General features: G+C 51.4%; 4 protein-coding genes across 4 annotated transcripts; 2 read left to right on the top strand and 2 right to left on the bottom strand.

Annotated features, from left to right (window-relative positions):
• Positions 1-1,649: 1,649 nt before the first annotated feature.
• Positions 1,650-1,838, bottom strand: VDAG_03681 (uncharacterized protein; the record flags this gene model as incomplete). The annotated part of the gene is made up of 1 exon (XM_009653765.1): positions 1,650-1,838. The coding sequence occupies one exon, from the start codon at positions 1,836-1,838 to the stop codon at positions 1,650-1,652; it is 189 nt and encodes a 62-aa protein (XP_009652060.1).
• Positions 1,839-5,556: 3,718 nt separating this feature from the next.
• VDAG_03680 (protein kinase domain-containing protein) lies at positions 5,557-7,107 on the bottom strand. The gene is made up of 2 exons (XM_009653764.1): positions 6,417-7,107; positions 5,557-6,359 (listed from the first exon to the last, which is right to left on the bottom strand). Exons 1-2 carry the CDS (start codon positions 7,018-7,020, stop codon positions 5,578-5,580), a joined length of 1,386 nt encoding a protein of 461 aa, XP_009652059.1. The 5' UTR covers positions 7,021-7,107; the 3' UTR covers positions 5,557-5,577.
• A 381-nt stretch (positions 7,108-7,488) lies between these two features.
• VDAG_03679 (uncharacterized protein) lies at positions 7,489-8,210 on the top strand. Its single transcript, XM_009653763.1, has 2 exons — positions 7,489-7,708; positions 7,782-8,210. The coding sequence occupies exons 1-2, from the start codon at positions 7,563-7,565 to the stop codon at positions 8,059-8,061; spliced, it is 426 nt and encodes a 141-aa protein (XP_009652058.1). The 5' UTR covers positions 7,489-7,562; the 3' UTR covers positions 8,062-8,210.
• A 3,378-nt stretch (positions 8,211-11,588) lies between these two features.
• VDAG_03678 (casein kinase I isoform delta) lies at positions 11,589-12,734 on the top strand (the record flags this gene model as incomplete). The annotated part of the gene is made up of 1 exon (XM_009653762.1): positions 11,589-12,734. The coding sequence occupies one exon, from the start codon at positions 11,589-11,591 to the stop codon at positions 12,732-12,734; it is 1,146 nt and encodes a 381-aa protein (XP_009652057.1).
• Positions 12,735-14,521: the final 1,787 nt, after the last annotated feature.

The raw sequence follows: 14,521 nt of genomic DNA, 5'->3' as shown, positions 1-14,521 counted from the left end.
TTTTCACCGGTAGACTGCTCGGCCGCCGACGGCCTGACTTCGCTACTGGCCGCGACCTCCTACCTAGACCCTCAAACATTCACTCAACAATCAGCTCAGACTGGTTACGAACAGCCACTTCCCCATGACGTATGGGGCGAAAACACTCTAGAATCTGCCACGACTGAAGTGAACCCCCTCCTCCCCCTCCTTCGAAACCTAGAGCATGCGGCTACTTCAATCGGTTCGCTCGACTCCCCCACCGGGCCTCGCTCAGCTCAGCAAGGTAGTCACGCGTCGGATCTCGCGAATCCGGCGAAGCGGAAACGTGGCAGACCGCGAAAGACGGATTGCTCAACAGGCCAATACCCGGTGGACGTACGTGTTACACGGCCTTCCTCGATGCTTGAATCGAAGAACACGAAGCTGATTCTGAATATAGCGACGGCGGGAGCAAGTTCGGCGAGCGCAGGAGGCCTTTCGTTCCCGTCAAGCAGCAAACTTGGCAAATAACGAGGCCCGAATCCGACAGCTCGAGACAGCAATCTGGGAAATGAATTCGATAGTTACTTCCCTTGGAGAGGACTTGGTTCAAAGCAGGTTGCTTTTATCGAGTCCCAGTCTCGAGACTCGACTGTGCAGTACACTTGAAAAATCTCAGAAGATCTACGAGAGAAACATTCCAGCCACCAATGAGGACCGCCCCGGCACCTCCACGACTCGGGTGTCAGCAACGTCTCTGCGGGTAAGGCAAACAATGCAAGGGAAAAGGGGGGAAACCTGTTCCTCCTCCTCTTCGGCCCCTTTATATGCGGCACAACCCCCGACGAGCCCGCACTACCACACCAACATTGATTTCAGCGGTCTCCCTATGCCTTTAAGCCCAGGCTCTCCACTACTATTCGACAATACCGACATGTCCTTGGTTGAGATCCCCCTTTTTATTCGTCAACTTAGTCGGGCATGTGCGTATCACGCGTACTTTTCGTTACGCAACCCGTTTGTACAACTTGATGACCTCCGAAATAAGTTTCGGTTCCTCCTCAGTATGCTGAGTCGGGAAAGCCTCACTTCGTATTACGAAGCGGTGGTACAAGTTGACGTTTATCCTACGCGGATGGAAGAATGGAAAGGAGTTCCGTTCTTGAGCATAGGTGGAGCGGGAACTCATTATCCTACGCCGTCACCAATGTTGGATAACTCTCTTGGTGGAACCACTACACGAACCCAGCCTCAGATGCCAAGTCAAGGCAAAAAAAAGCCGATTTGGTTTGACATTCAAGATCTTCAAGGATTTCTCCAGGAGAGAAATGCGTATCTACTGACAAATGCTCACGCGGAAGTTCAGCGACACCCCTCAAGGCGAACCGCCATTAACCCTTCTAGACTAATACGAAGTAAGTTGCCCCAAATTAGGTCGCATTCTTTGTTTTGCTAAGATAGTTGCAGCATTGATTGGAACCTGCGTCTGTCTGGGTAGCTCGCCCGGATGGCGGCAGGTTGATGTAGAACAAGCGCTTCACGCTGCTTTGTGGGGGACTGAACACGACGTGCAGTGAGGCAGCAAGGCTAAGTATCACGGTTGCATTACATACCGGCGCAGTTCAACGCAGTTACAACTTTGTACAATTATGTTTTTGGGTGTTCACTGTTGTGACTCAGTTCATCAGTTAGGACAGGTTAGCTGTCATTCCGGCCTGGCAGCTCCCGGCAAGATTAGAGAGATTCCCTCGTTCATAACGAGCTCTCGTTCTACTAATGCGATCCTTGTTATTATCGGCCTGACCAAGCTCCTTTGCGAACTCCGCAATGTCGTGCTCCGTACTCTGAAGCATACCGCTGACCAAAAACTCTGGCATTGAGACGGGAGTGAATGTGTGTTCTGCAAGTATGGCTTTGGTTTCAATGCGGCAATTTGCGAAAGTGAGAGACCCAATTGTCTCGTTTTCGCTGCATACTTGCCTCACCAATCACTGATGACAATGACATGTAGACGATATCTCCTGCAACAGTGGACCGCAATTCTGGAATCTATACGAAAGACTTGGCATGGGTGTCGCCGTTGGGGACGTCAAACACTCGGATCGAGCGACCAGTCAGTTCCAGCTCGTTCGTCGGCGAAAGGCTCTCGAATTTGGCCTTCGACAGTGGCAAATCAGTACAGTCTGCAATAGAAGGCAATATTTTCTCCCAGAGGCTATGTTAGGTCTCTGTTGAGTTCTGTTGTGCAATCCCTTTGATAATTTTCTGCGTGGAAATGGCTGTGACGAAAGGGAAGTAGCCTTGTAAGACCGGAAGCCCGAGGAAATGGTTTCCGTGAGCGTACGAGTGCAGAAAATGACTTGAGGTGCAACCCGCCGGCAGCTCAGACTTGATCCATCTTGCTAGCTCGATTGTGACGTCGACACTTGCTGGACAATCTACCAGAAGGGCAAGTTCCGAGTGCGGGCCAGCGTACACGAGAGCAGAGACCTGAGGCTCGCTTCATGGGATGTTGGATCGGGAAATGCAATGGCAGTTGAAATAGCTTGGCAGGAGTAGATATGGAATTGGCTCGCCATCTTGACAGCTTGTTTACGATTGATAATGCGCGGGTAGCGTGAGTGCGCCGATACCTTTGCACGAGTACATGACTTTTTGTAAATGATAACTGATTGCCCGTTGTAGGTATTGCTATATGAAACTTCTCGGCTCGTTGTAGTATCCCCGGTATGTGTGGGTTTTGCCACGAGTCAAGTTTAGAAATCAGTGGCCTACTCCAAGACCACGGTTTGAGTAGCAGGATTATTAATGATTCAACCGAGCCGAGAGGATAGTAGTATTCTGGCTACCTCGGTGAGCCCCCTTCTGACGCGGGTCATGATCGTATAACCCAGGCGGCGCTTTTCTCTTGCATAGTTGAATCCGCGGTTGCCGGAAGAACATCCCCTACTTTGATACAGATACTTTCTTGAAGGGTAGCTCGGTTGCCAGCCCTGCCTCCTCACCCAGGGCTCTCACCCCACGTTCACCCTCGCTCACCCCTGCTTACCGATGCTCACCCTTGCTGGCTGTGAGAATGGCGACTTTGCTACATTCGTTCCGGAAGCGGTAACTGACTATCCAGTTCATGTTTGGTAGGGAGCACTTAGCTAATAGGTATGAGGTAGATGATTCTTGAAGTTGTCTAGGGTATCTTGAGCTATCTTACTATACCGCTCGAGAACCTTATTGGTGGCTTTCGGTGTCTGTCTGCAAAGAAATCTTTAGTCTCAAACTATCTCACTAGAGAGGAGAGGATAGCCTACTGTTACGACCTGGCTATTCTTCAAGTGAGGAACAGTCAGTAGCGACGTGGGTGTTTGCTAAAAGAAGCTTAGGTTGTGGAACTGAGGCGGGTTTGGTGTCGTAAGGCGTTGCGCACTCGTTACAATGAATACAAGGTAAGATTTAGATTGATCACTGGCGTGATAGAAGTAGGTAGCTACAAGTACAGGAATGTCCCTTCTTATATACTCGTCCATTCTGTCCTTGTTGGTTGGGTGTGAGGCCATGTTGGATGGCTCACGGTTGTGTTGCTGGTGATCCTGTTAGAGGATCACTGTTATGTTGGACGTGAGCCTGTCGGGTGGATCACCGTTATGTTTGGTGTGATCCCTGGCTCAGTGGTTTTCTCCCGGTGATCCATCACGTGACCCTGGCTTGGCATCTTTATCTTATGAGTGACGCGCCGGTCATCTGTCGCGGGGTTGCCTGCGGCCTGCTGTTCGACCCTTGGTCGTTACAACAGGTCCCCGTTTGCAGAACGCAGAAACCCATATTCAATTAGCTGGGATGTGGTTAATCAGTAAAATAACGAGTCCAGAAACGATCAAGTAGCCGGTACCTCTCTGCAAGTGAAAGTATCAGTATTACCACGGGCCGCTACTCAAAAGCGGATGGCTACCTTAGACGAGTACATCACCACAATATACCACTACAAAGGACCGGCTTAACCAGTATAGCTTGTGGCCAATTTAAAAGTCGGTTTCTCCTAGGGTTCCCCAAATCGGACAATAGGAAACCTCCGATCGGTTTCTGGCAGCCTGGAAGCTGGAATGCGAGTTGCCCAAAATAGATCTCACCTTTCATAGAAGGGGGGGGGGCTACTTGATTAGACATATGACTGGCTGGCAATGAAGCCTCACTTTTCTCACTACATATGATTGCGCAATAAAGGGGTTGAAATCTGAACAGCCCCCGTTAAGGACTGCCCTGAACGGTCGGCACCGCTCTTCAATTATCCGGCGAACCGTTTGCTCGTCGCATCTTTGTAGATGGCAACCACCGACCCAAGAACCAAGATGGTTGCCCCGAGAACTAAGCTTTATAAGGGCCGGATTAGTAGTTGAGTCGGTGACGACCAGCGAATACCTGGTGTTGTATGTTGTTGTTTTTTGTTTTGTTCTTTCGTCCCGAATTAGCCAGTTGACATTTCATCTATCTACCTTTTTTTTTAACTCTTGACTGAGCCTAGATACTTGAAGGCAGAACTGAGGCACGTAGCGGTGACTCTTAGTGATTCTTGTTATTAGAGCCGTGTTTGAGCAGAATGAGGAGGTCTTCAGCACGTGGTCCACAGGCAATAGATAACAGGTATGGGGTTTACATCTGGGTCTGGCCCTCTGCAGTCCTTATGTATATGTTCTCTGAGTTCTTAGCCCCTAGCCAGTCCCCTGTTATGTGGCTCCGCAAGGGGCCTCCTGACACATCTCGTTGTGCGAAGATGACTCTCTACCATACTAAACCTACCTCTGGCACACGATATGGTCACAATTAGTTGTAGCGGAGTCCACTATACGAGGAGCTTAGTTCGATTCTCGTCTATCATAGTGTCCGGCCCCTAACGTTGTTCGCACGGATTACTGGAGCGATATATTGCACCTCCTGACCGCATTTCCTGCTCTCAGCCGATACACCTAGGTCCGGTCCTGTTATCGTCTAACCTTCCTCGTTCTTCTTTTCATCTTTCAACCGGTTTTCTTTGGCCCTGCCACCCCAAAAGCACGCGATAAGACAAAATGTGAACACAGCAGTCCCTCCTACTCCATATCTCAAGAAGGCGGGCTACCGAAATTAGCACTCTGTATGAAATCCAAGTTAATCCCATCTTCGGTGCTGGCAGGGACATTCTACTTGACATCAGGTTGAGTTGTCATCAGTGTTACGTGCTGAGCTCAAGAAGCCTCGGTGGCAGCCTTCACACGGATGTCAGCCAAAGTTATCCGATTGAAACAAAAACGACATGTATAGGGTCAACACACGAATTTGATCGCGTTGCATGCATACAAGTTGTCCTGAGACGCCTGCTGCGCCAAGGAACGGGAGGGCTCAGGCTACTTTGGGGGCTTCGAACCACGCGAGCTTATCCTGATGGATAGAAGGGGATCATGGATTTTCCAATAACCGAGTCTCCAAGTTTGAGGGTTTTAAAAAGACACTACGAGAAGATAATTGCAGGATGACATTGATCCCCATGACAAAAGTTCAAGGGTGCTGAGCGTGGCTAGAATACTTCTCGATGATCACCTTCTGGCCCCTGAACACCGTAGTAGCCTTGCACTGAAATAGTTGAATTTGTCAAAAAAAAGTATCCCGCGTTTGCCATGACTTTTCAGCTCCCGGGATAGCCCATTTCCTCATCCACTCTGTTTCCAATACCTGCTGAACAGTCATGCGATCGCAAGGACAAAACTTGAGCATGCCCTTGATCATCTCAAAAATAGCTTCCCTTTCGTCATCAGCAATCACCTCCATACCACCCTCTCTCCGCGGTTGCTGTATACTGTCTTCGAACCGTTGTTCGAATGTCCATACCTCTCTACCTGGCTTTGGTCTCCCATTCCCATCAAACGACTCTGTCTTTGTTTTGGCTTGCCACTTCTCCCACCACCCATATGGCATAGGACCTAGGGCATCAATTTGAGCTGCGGCGGCGCTCTCTGGCCCAAACAACCATGCGCCAAGAAACGGTTTCACGCCGAGGATTGCCCATATCATGCAGCCAAGACTCCAAGCGTCCGATGCGAAGGTCAATGGCTGTGTAGGTTCAAATCTAGCCTCGGGTGGTCTGATTTCAAGAGGGGTATACGACTCGAATCTTGGTTCCTCGTCTGGGCAAAACGCTGTCCCAAAGTCGGCGAGAAAGAGTTTCGATTCACCGAGCGAGATCTCATTACTTGGCTTTCCCATCCAAATCGGAGCATACACGTGTGCAGGGACACCCGGCAATGAGAGAGGCTGACCCTCTTCCGGCACAACAGGCTCGGGCTCTGGCATGTCATACTGATCGTAGAGCTGCTGGACTGTCAAGTCATCTAACCCTGCTGGTAGTTGAAGGAGGAGGTTTCCAAAGTGAAGATCTAGAGAAGGTCAGCACGAAGCTTGTTCATGCGGCACCGCCAGCTTAAATCACTCACCGCCGTGAACAAAGCCCACGCTGTGCATATGTGCCACAGCCATGGCGAGTTGTGCAGCAAGAGACCTGGCAACACTGGTCTGGAATGGTTCGTGGTCGCCAGCCGCGATCGCATCGGCAAGACTGCACATGGCTGGTACGGTGACGAAGCAGGGATGGGTTCCATTTGGCCCATGAACGTTGAAGCGATCGAGTACGGGTGGGATCAGGGATGTACCGAGGCTCTTGTCTCCAGCAGGATGGTTGGCAAGGCGGCTTAGGATGTCGATCTCCTTGTGGTTGGATGAAGCGGTGCCGACTTTAATGGCGACGTACTTGGAAAGCTGTTCATCCCTGACTAACCAAATAGTCGAGTAGCTCCCAAATCCCAACTTGTGCACGATTCTGTACCGCTTTTGAAGATAGTCCCCCGTTTGGAGAGGGTGGTATCCACCTTTCTCGTAATAGTCGAGCCTTTCAACATCGTCAATGTGTTTGTAGCGAGGGCGGTTTGTTGACATTGTTGCCAATTGCAATCCGCGATGCAGGGGAACAATTTGGGCGCGACAGCACGGCAGCTGTGAAGAAAACCGCTTTGCCAGGAAAGAACAGCGCGTGTATCTCATTTCCGCGCCTGAAATAGATGTGGTGAAGGTCGGCAGGGGAAATGCGGCACGAGGCTGTGCTTCTCGCGGGTTTGCGTTGTAGGGTGTAGCAAGGCAAGCTGACCTTAGGTAGCCGCGGATGGTAGAAGCTGTAGACGCCGCCAGCGGAACCGCCCTTGGGACCAATTAAATTCCTGCCAATCATGGGTGACTCCACAAAGGTTGGTCACTGCGCACAGCCCGCTTTTGGAAGTTAAGAACCTTTGCCGATTCCTCACCCTATCAATATGGGTGAGTACCGGGCAACATGAGACCGTAGCCGCTGGACGTGGTTTAAAATTGACTAATAATGGCCACTTACTAAGTCGTCACGGCTGCGCATCATATGGCGTTGCGCTCTGAGCAACGATTGACATGGCCTCGGAAGATACATGAAGAATGAGTACTGGAACCAACGGTACATGACGTGAATTCATAAATAGAGAGACCAAATCGAAAATCTTTGGCATGAGGTCTCGCATTTACGAGAGCCTCGCTCACTTTCCACTGCCTAACCATCAAATATGTCCGGTTCTACAATCAACGTCGTAAAGTACTACTTCCATATAAGGAACCGCCCAGAAACGGAGGAATACATGCGAAAGCTTGTCGCCTTGGCTTACCAGACAGCGCGAGCAAAAAAGCTTTATCCTCGAGCAGTCTTCATTCGGTATGGGTTATCGTTGCCACTATTATCAGAGCGGATCTCCATGCCGAAGCATTTTGCTAATCGGACGAACCAGCTCCGACCTGCACGGCACGACTTCCATCAACGGCGTCTACCAAAAGGATCCGAAAGGCCCGCACATCACACTCTGCTACAAGGACGATGAGAATATGCGGAAGGGAACACACGTGGCCTGTCATGGCTATGTGAAGGACGAGGAGACCATGGAGTTCAAGGAAGCAACAGATCGAGGGGAGAAGCTGGACACGACTAAGAAGAAGAACAAGCAGTCGGTCTGGCCAGCCTCGGAAGAACTTTGGGCTGCTCCAGATATCGGTTATGGTCATTGGGATTAGGCAGCTTCTCGACCTTTGGGATGGAGATGTGGATCTAGTCTGGAGGGTACTGTGACATTCCGTTCAACCTGCATGCAGAATAGTACCAGCCTGATTGGGAGTTAACAGTAACGGCTAAATCAATGGACGGTAGCGGCAATGAACACTTGTCGACGCTAACTTCCAGAGGTGATGTTGTGAATGATGCGTGGATCGCAGGGCTGGCTCTGCTCACTTTGTGAACACACCAGGGTTTATTTCGTTGTTTGTTGTTATCGCATCGTCATACACACTCCACGCGCAACGGTCAAGAGTCGTAAGTCATAGGCCTAGGATCTATACTTCTATCAAACCGGCGAAATGAGCAGGTTGAATACGTCTTCCGCTGAGGATATCTGCAATTAATCTCAGGCAGGGGGTAGGTAAACGTCTGAGATCTAGCCCTCCGTCGCCCTGTGGTCTCAAGCCCCCAAACTAGCCCCTCGGCCACCCCTGCTTTGGCTCTGCAAGTGCCTCCTGACATAGAGATCGCATGGGCCGCGGGCATTTCACTCCTCGGTTCTCTGCTCCTGTCATCGCCATGACTGGAGTATGCATCGCATCTCATACGGAGACCGTCGTCATTGGGAGAGACTCCGGGGTGAAATGCCCCTTTCATCAGACGAGGGAAAGCAGGCCCGGGTAGATATCCGGGCCGTTGTCGATGGGGAATGGAAATTCTTTGACGATGAGGGCAGCCTCTACCCGGGGTGTGTTCGTCTTTTGCGCTCGATAGCTTCGATGAAGACGAGTCACAATGGGCTGTGGACCCATTCAGGAAGATCAAGAATTATACGTGTAAGAGTAACTTTCTTGCATCGTCTCTTGAGGCCCACGGGGGAGCACAAGGACCAGCGATGCACCCCGATTAAATATAATAAGTTAAATCATCAAATAACTAAATAAATAGACCAATTTCCTATAATTAAATAACTAAATCTATAATATTTCGATATTTAGATATTTAGTAAACGTTTAAATACGTATTTAGGCCCGGAATATAGCTATTCCGAGCCCTAGGACTTATATAAAGGCCTATCCGATTAATAAAAATAGTCGTACTATTAATAAGAGGGACTCTCTTATTAATAATACGATAACGCTAATAGTAGGATTTAAACCTATAGCCTTTAGTAGGGTACTAGAGGTCCTAATTAACTAAGCTATTAAAACTTCTTCTAGTTTACATTAAGAAAACCCTATATATATCATCCAATTAGCTTACATCCGCGCGCATAGGGCGTTAGGAGGGTTATATTAGGGCTCGATAGCGGCGAATAGTCTCAACACCACGGAATCTAGGTCTTAGGTAGGCTAATGATTATCGTGATAGCTTTATTACTAACTAAATAAGTTAAATATTTGCAAATAGGACCAAATAACTAAATCCGTCGATTTCGGCGGACCAAATAACCAAATCCGACACCTATATTTGACTTGTTTGGTCGGAGTGCAGCGCTAACAAAGACCACGGAGCAGGAGGGTCACCATGAAGTGTTTCTGCTACCAGACCTCTGGCGTTTCCTCGCCATTTATGGAGGAGAAAGGACTGACTGGCATGTGACGCCCCTATTCAAACGTTTCAGAGGCTTTGTCATTTTGCGAATGCATGTCCATGATGTCGAGAGCCCTGCTCAGAGTACAGGAATAAGGCAAGATCTACCAGGAAGACCAGGTGACGAGGCTCTGCGATTGGGTCAAATGAGTAAAGCGAGAGGGCATGTGAACCGATTTTCAGGTGTAAATCTCGGCCACCGGTAACTTGCATGTTGAGTTCTGTCGCATAAAGGGTTCCGATATATGAGGTAGTAGCCCTCAACACTCTTTACAAATTCCAAGACTTCATTTCGATCTTGGGCCGATATCTCAGAATACAAAGTGTCAACCATCTTCCCCTTTCAAACATGGCTTATGGTGACGTCTTCGCGATCTCATCAAGCCAGAATGCTGCGGTCCTGTTCTACACCACAAGGCAGGTCAAACTGAGTGGTTGTGGAGAACTCGATGCACGCCCGCGGCTTCGGCCTGCCTTTTCCCATGTGGGTTGTGGCGGAGCCTGTGATCTGGTTCCCCGTGAAAGAAAGTAGCTGAGAACATGCTCATACAACAGCCTCCAGTCGGTTGTGCACTTTCGTCAGCCCTGTCGGGGCGATTCCATTGTGACATCAGAGTCAGCTCGGAAAGTCAATTCATTGTCCATTCGTGGTAGAAGTGGGCTCAGGTTGCCCTGGCCATATTTTCAAGGGCCCCTGCATCCACTTGGCTTTTGTTGTCATGGCTCGAATGTGCAAAGGTAAGCTCGACAACTCTTCGTCAAGCATCATTTTACCTGCATTCGGATGCCCCTCAAACTGGATGGGGCTCTGCGTCTTTCACAGGCCAGGTCGCTTGATGCAGATGCCGTCAGAAAAGCGCCTTCACTGTTAATAAAAGGGGTACGCTGGACAAGCTCGGGCCGTCCATCAATGCACTTCGGCAAATGCCAGCGCACACTCGGCAGATTCAGAGGCCGCGCCCCGGCGCGAGGCGCGAGGCAAACAGAGGCTGCGCCCTGCCAAAGACACCTTGACACCCAATTGACACCCGAGGCAGGACACCTGACCTGACCCGCGATTGACATGGCCTTGGCATGGCCTTGACATGGCATTGACATGACATGGACATGACATTCGGAATGATCCATCTCGACATTGCTACCATCCCATCGAAAAGTCACTCTCGACATCTTGTCATTCTGCGACACTATCACTCTGCGACACTGTCATTCTGCGACACTGTCAGCATTGTGACATGGGCCCGTTCTGATTGGCATCTCGGACGCTTTAACACTGGAAATTACCATTCCGCACCATCCCCCCCGACATTCATCCATACTCCCTACCTTCAGGATAACGGTTACGAATTTCCGCGGCCCAACGGTTTGGCACCTCCGAATACCGGGCGACTAGTTTCAACAGATACCGCCCCTATATCCCAACGAAGGCTGACCGACTCGCGGACAAAGATCCTGTGTCAGATTGCGTTGCCACCGCCTCGAAAAAGTCACACGCGCCTCTAGAGTGCTCGAGCTTTCTTCGCCTGCAAAACCTAAAGCCTCCCTAAATCATCCTCACCGTTTGGATCCAGTACATCTCTCTTTCATAGTCCAACACCAAGGAAAGGGGGAGAACAAAACCCGAAAACGGCAAACGAAACTGCATTCGGGATTTCTGAACGACGGCGATACGCCTCCCTCCCTCAGCGACACAACTTGTAACTACTTTCCAGTGGCCTGACTCAATAACCATGGTACGTCCATCGCCCACTACTACCCCAAATTACGATAAAGCCCCGCATGGCGATGCGCAGGGCTCACGGTGTCGGCAACGAAAGGCAAAGGCACACCTCACGCAGCGCGCTCTTTTCCTCCCATCAACACAACGACGACGACGACAACGACGACAACGACGACGACCAGTGCAGAGAAGCCGATTCGAACCCGCCCCTGCCGCCGCCTGCTGCTCCCTCCCATGACGACCGCTAACATGACCGCGCCCCAGGACCTCCGCGTCGGCAACAAATATCGCATCGGCCGCAAGATCGGCTCCGGCTCCTTCGGCGACGTCTACCTCGGCACCAACATCATCTCGGGCGAGGAGATCGCCATCAAGCTCGAGAGCGTCAAGGCGAAACACCCTCAGCTCGAGTACGAGGCCAGGGTCTACAAGTCGCTCGCCGGCGGCGTCGGCATCCCGTTTGTGCGGTACTTTGGCGTCGAGAGCGACTACAATGCCATGGTCTACGACCTGCTGGGCCCCAGCCTCGAGGACCTCTTCAACTTTTGCAACCGCAAGTTCTCGCTCAAGACGGTGCTGCTGCTCGCCGACCAGCTGCTGTCGCGGATCGAGTACGTGCACGCCAAGTCGTTCCTCCACCGCGACATCAAGCCGGATAACTTCCTCATGGGCATCGGGAAGCGCGGGAACCAGGTGAACGCTATTGATTTCGGCCTCGCCAAGAAGTACCGCGATCCGAAGACGCATTTCCATATCCCCTATCGGGAGAATAAGAACCTGACCGGCACCGCGCGCTACGCCTCCATCAATACACACCTCGGCGTCGGTACGTTATATACCACCTCGCACTCTTCCTCACCCCCACCACCATCTCCTTCCATTCTACCACAAGCCAGCAAGCAGCAAGCAGCCTACTCTCCCTATATACGCCCTCCATCTCCCCCGAGCCGCCCAGCTAACGTCCCTCCGCGTACAGAGCAAGCCCGCCGCGATGACATGGAATCCCTCGGCTACGTGCTCCTCTACTTCAGCCGCGGCTCGCTCCCCTGGCAAGGCCTCAAGGCGGCGACGAAGAAGCAGAAATACGACCGCATCATGGAGAAGAAGATGACGACGCCGACCGAGATTCTCTGCCGCGGCCTGCCGCACGAGTTCGCCATCTACCTCAACTACACGCGCTCGCTGCGCTTCGACGACAAGCCCGACTACAGCTACCTGCGCAAGCTGTTCCGCGACCTCTTCGTCCGTGAGGGCTTCCAGTACGACTACGTCTTCGACTGGACCGTCTACAAGTACCAGAAGAACACCCAGGCCGCCCAGGCCATTGCCGAGGCGGCCAAGGACACCACCACCGCCACCGCCGCTGCCACCAAGCCTTGATTTGACCCCTCCATCTCTCTCTCTCTCTTGCTCTCTCTCTCTCTCCCTGCGGACATGTCGAGGTGTATGGACATGTCAAGGTGTATTTTTCTTCCGTCTTTTCTTTTCGAAAGGATTTCATCTCGGGGAATGATCTGCCTGCCTCGAAACTCTCTCTATTACACCTCCCCACCCCACGGAACACTTGATGGCGGTAGGCCGTCAAGAAAGTCTGTCGTCTTGGCAGGGTAGGCTTCGAGGAGAGACATGAGCATTCGACCCGAGGTGCGGGCGGGCCCAAGGACTGGATGGAGGTTCAGAGAGAAACCAGACGTCCTGTGCACGTTCTGTTTCCTGTTGAGGAGGCCCCTGCCTGACCTGACAATAAGCGAATCCCCCTTTCTTCCGGGGAAGACGCAGCGCTGCTCGTTTCTGCCGTTCGTGTTCTCACACGTGCGGCGCGCAGGGGGTCTGTGGGCGAAAGCGGTTCTGACCTGTCAGTGCCGAGCCGTCTTGTCTAGCAGAACGCTGCCTGCACTGTTGTGCGTCGGGTCCATTACGGCCACGAGGCATCTTGCAACGAAAGCAGAGCAAGGAAGCGAAAAGAGCAGGCAGGAACGACATTGGGCATTGCAGTCAGGTTTGGTTGGTAGTTGGTGGAAACAAATTGACACACAAAGGATGGATGACAGGATCAAGATTGGGAAACAACGATTCATCAGACATCACTCACTGGCAAAGGACAATCAGTAATATGTATGGTATCATAATATATTCTCCCCGGCCAATCCATGCCTCAGTAGGCAATGAGCGCTGTTGGAGACCAAATCAAAGGGATCCATCATCTGATGAATCGGGCTGCCGTAGCTAAGCCGAGTCCAATCCGCAACGCCCTGGTCAAACGTGACCTTGATCCCCCGTCGCTATGAAAGAGCGAGGCCAAACCGAAACCAAAATCAACCAACGAGTCAACGCTTCAATCTCAAGACTCGTGTGCAACTTTTCTGTCCCTCCCTTGCCCAATGTTGTCGGCTATCATCCGCAGCTTCCGACCGTCAAGCCCATCGACATCTTCCCAGGTCTCGCGGCGCAAATGGCACGAGACGAGAGCGGGAGTCGAAAGGTTGCTGAGCTGTTTGCCGGAACAAAAGACCGACCACCCTGGGTTTCGGTGGTTACAGTGTATGTGCGGACGGGTCATGCCCTTTCCAATATCCATCCATGCTCCTTTCCTTCCGTACCTATACTCCGCCATGTACTGGAGTATCCTCCTGACCAAACCGCCCGTTTTGAAAAGTGGCCGCCGGAGCTGGAGACCAAAGTGGAGAGTTCCAATGACACGCAATGCGCCTTTGGCTTAAAGGAGAAATGAAAAAAACCAAGCCAAATTATGCATTAGTACGTAACGCCCCTGATATGCTCTGCTCTCGGCTCAGAGACCAAACAGCCAGTGGCAGTTTGTTGTTGCGCGACCGTTGAAGGCAAGCGTTGCTGAGAAAGAACAGTGCAATTTCCCGTCATGTCGACGACGACCTCATGGAGCGAGGAGGCGTTCAGGACGGGACTCTGCTGTTGCTCTTCTCTCGGTGTCAAGACACCGCCGCTAAAAGCGAGTTGAAGATGCCATGGACGCCGATTTGCCGAAGGTAATGCCAAGTCCGGGTTAAGGGGCTTGGTGAGAAACATCGTGGGTTGGTAAAACAGTTGAGAAGCGCCAAGTGGCAGATGTTGTGCCGACCATGTCGACAATGGTCCGTCGGCTCATCATCGCTAAACGCCCTCACCCTCGGATTGCTGTACCGGCATGA

This window comes from Verticillium dahliae, genomic scaffold (genome assembly GCF_000150675.1).
Source record: "Verticillium dahliae VdLs.17 supercont1.6 genomic scaffold, whole genome shotgun sequence".
In the NCBI taxonomy this organism is placed as follows: Eukaryota; Fungi; Ascomycota; class Sordariomycetes; order Glomerellales; family Plectosphaerellaceae; genus Verticillium; species Verticillium dahliae.
The sequence above is the reverse complement of the archived record's forward strand: the minus strand, read 5'-3'. Positions and strand labels throughout refer to the sequence as shown.

What these genes read in the sequence shown, in the direction of transcription:
- VDAG_03680 (XM_009653764.1), bottom strand. Translation starts at nt 7,020, where the DNA reads ATGAGATACACGCGCTGTTCTTTCCTGGCAAAGCGGTTTTCTTCACAG. An exon ending in CGTGGGCTTTGTTCACGGCG is followed by an intron (nt 6,360 to 6,416) that starts GTGAGTGATTTA and finishes GACCTTCTCTAG; the next exon opens with ATCTTCACTTTGGAAACCTC.
- VDAG_03679 (XM_009653763.1), top strand. Translation starts at nt 7,563, where the DNA reads ATGTCCGGTTCTACAATCAACGTCGTAAAGTACTACTTCCATATAAGG. An exon ending in CCTCGAGCAGTCTTCATTCG is followed by an intron (nt 7,709 to 7,781) that starts GTATGGGTTATC and finishes CGGACGAACCAG; the next exon opens with CTCCGACCTGCACGGCACGA.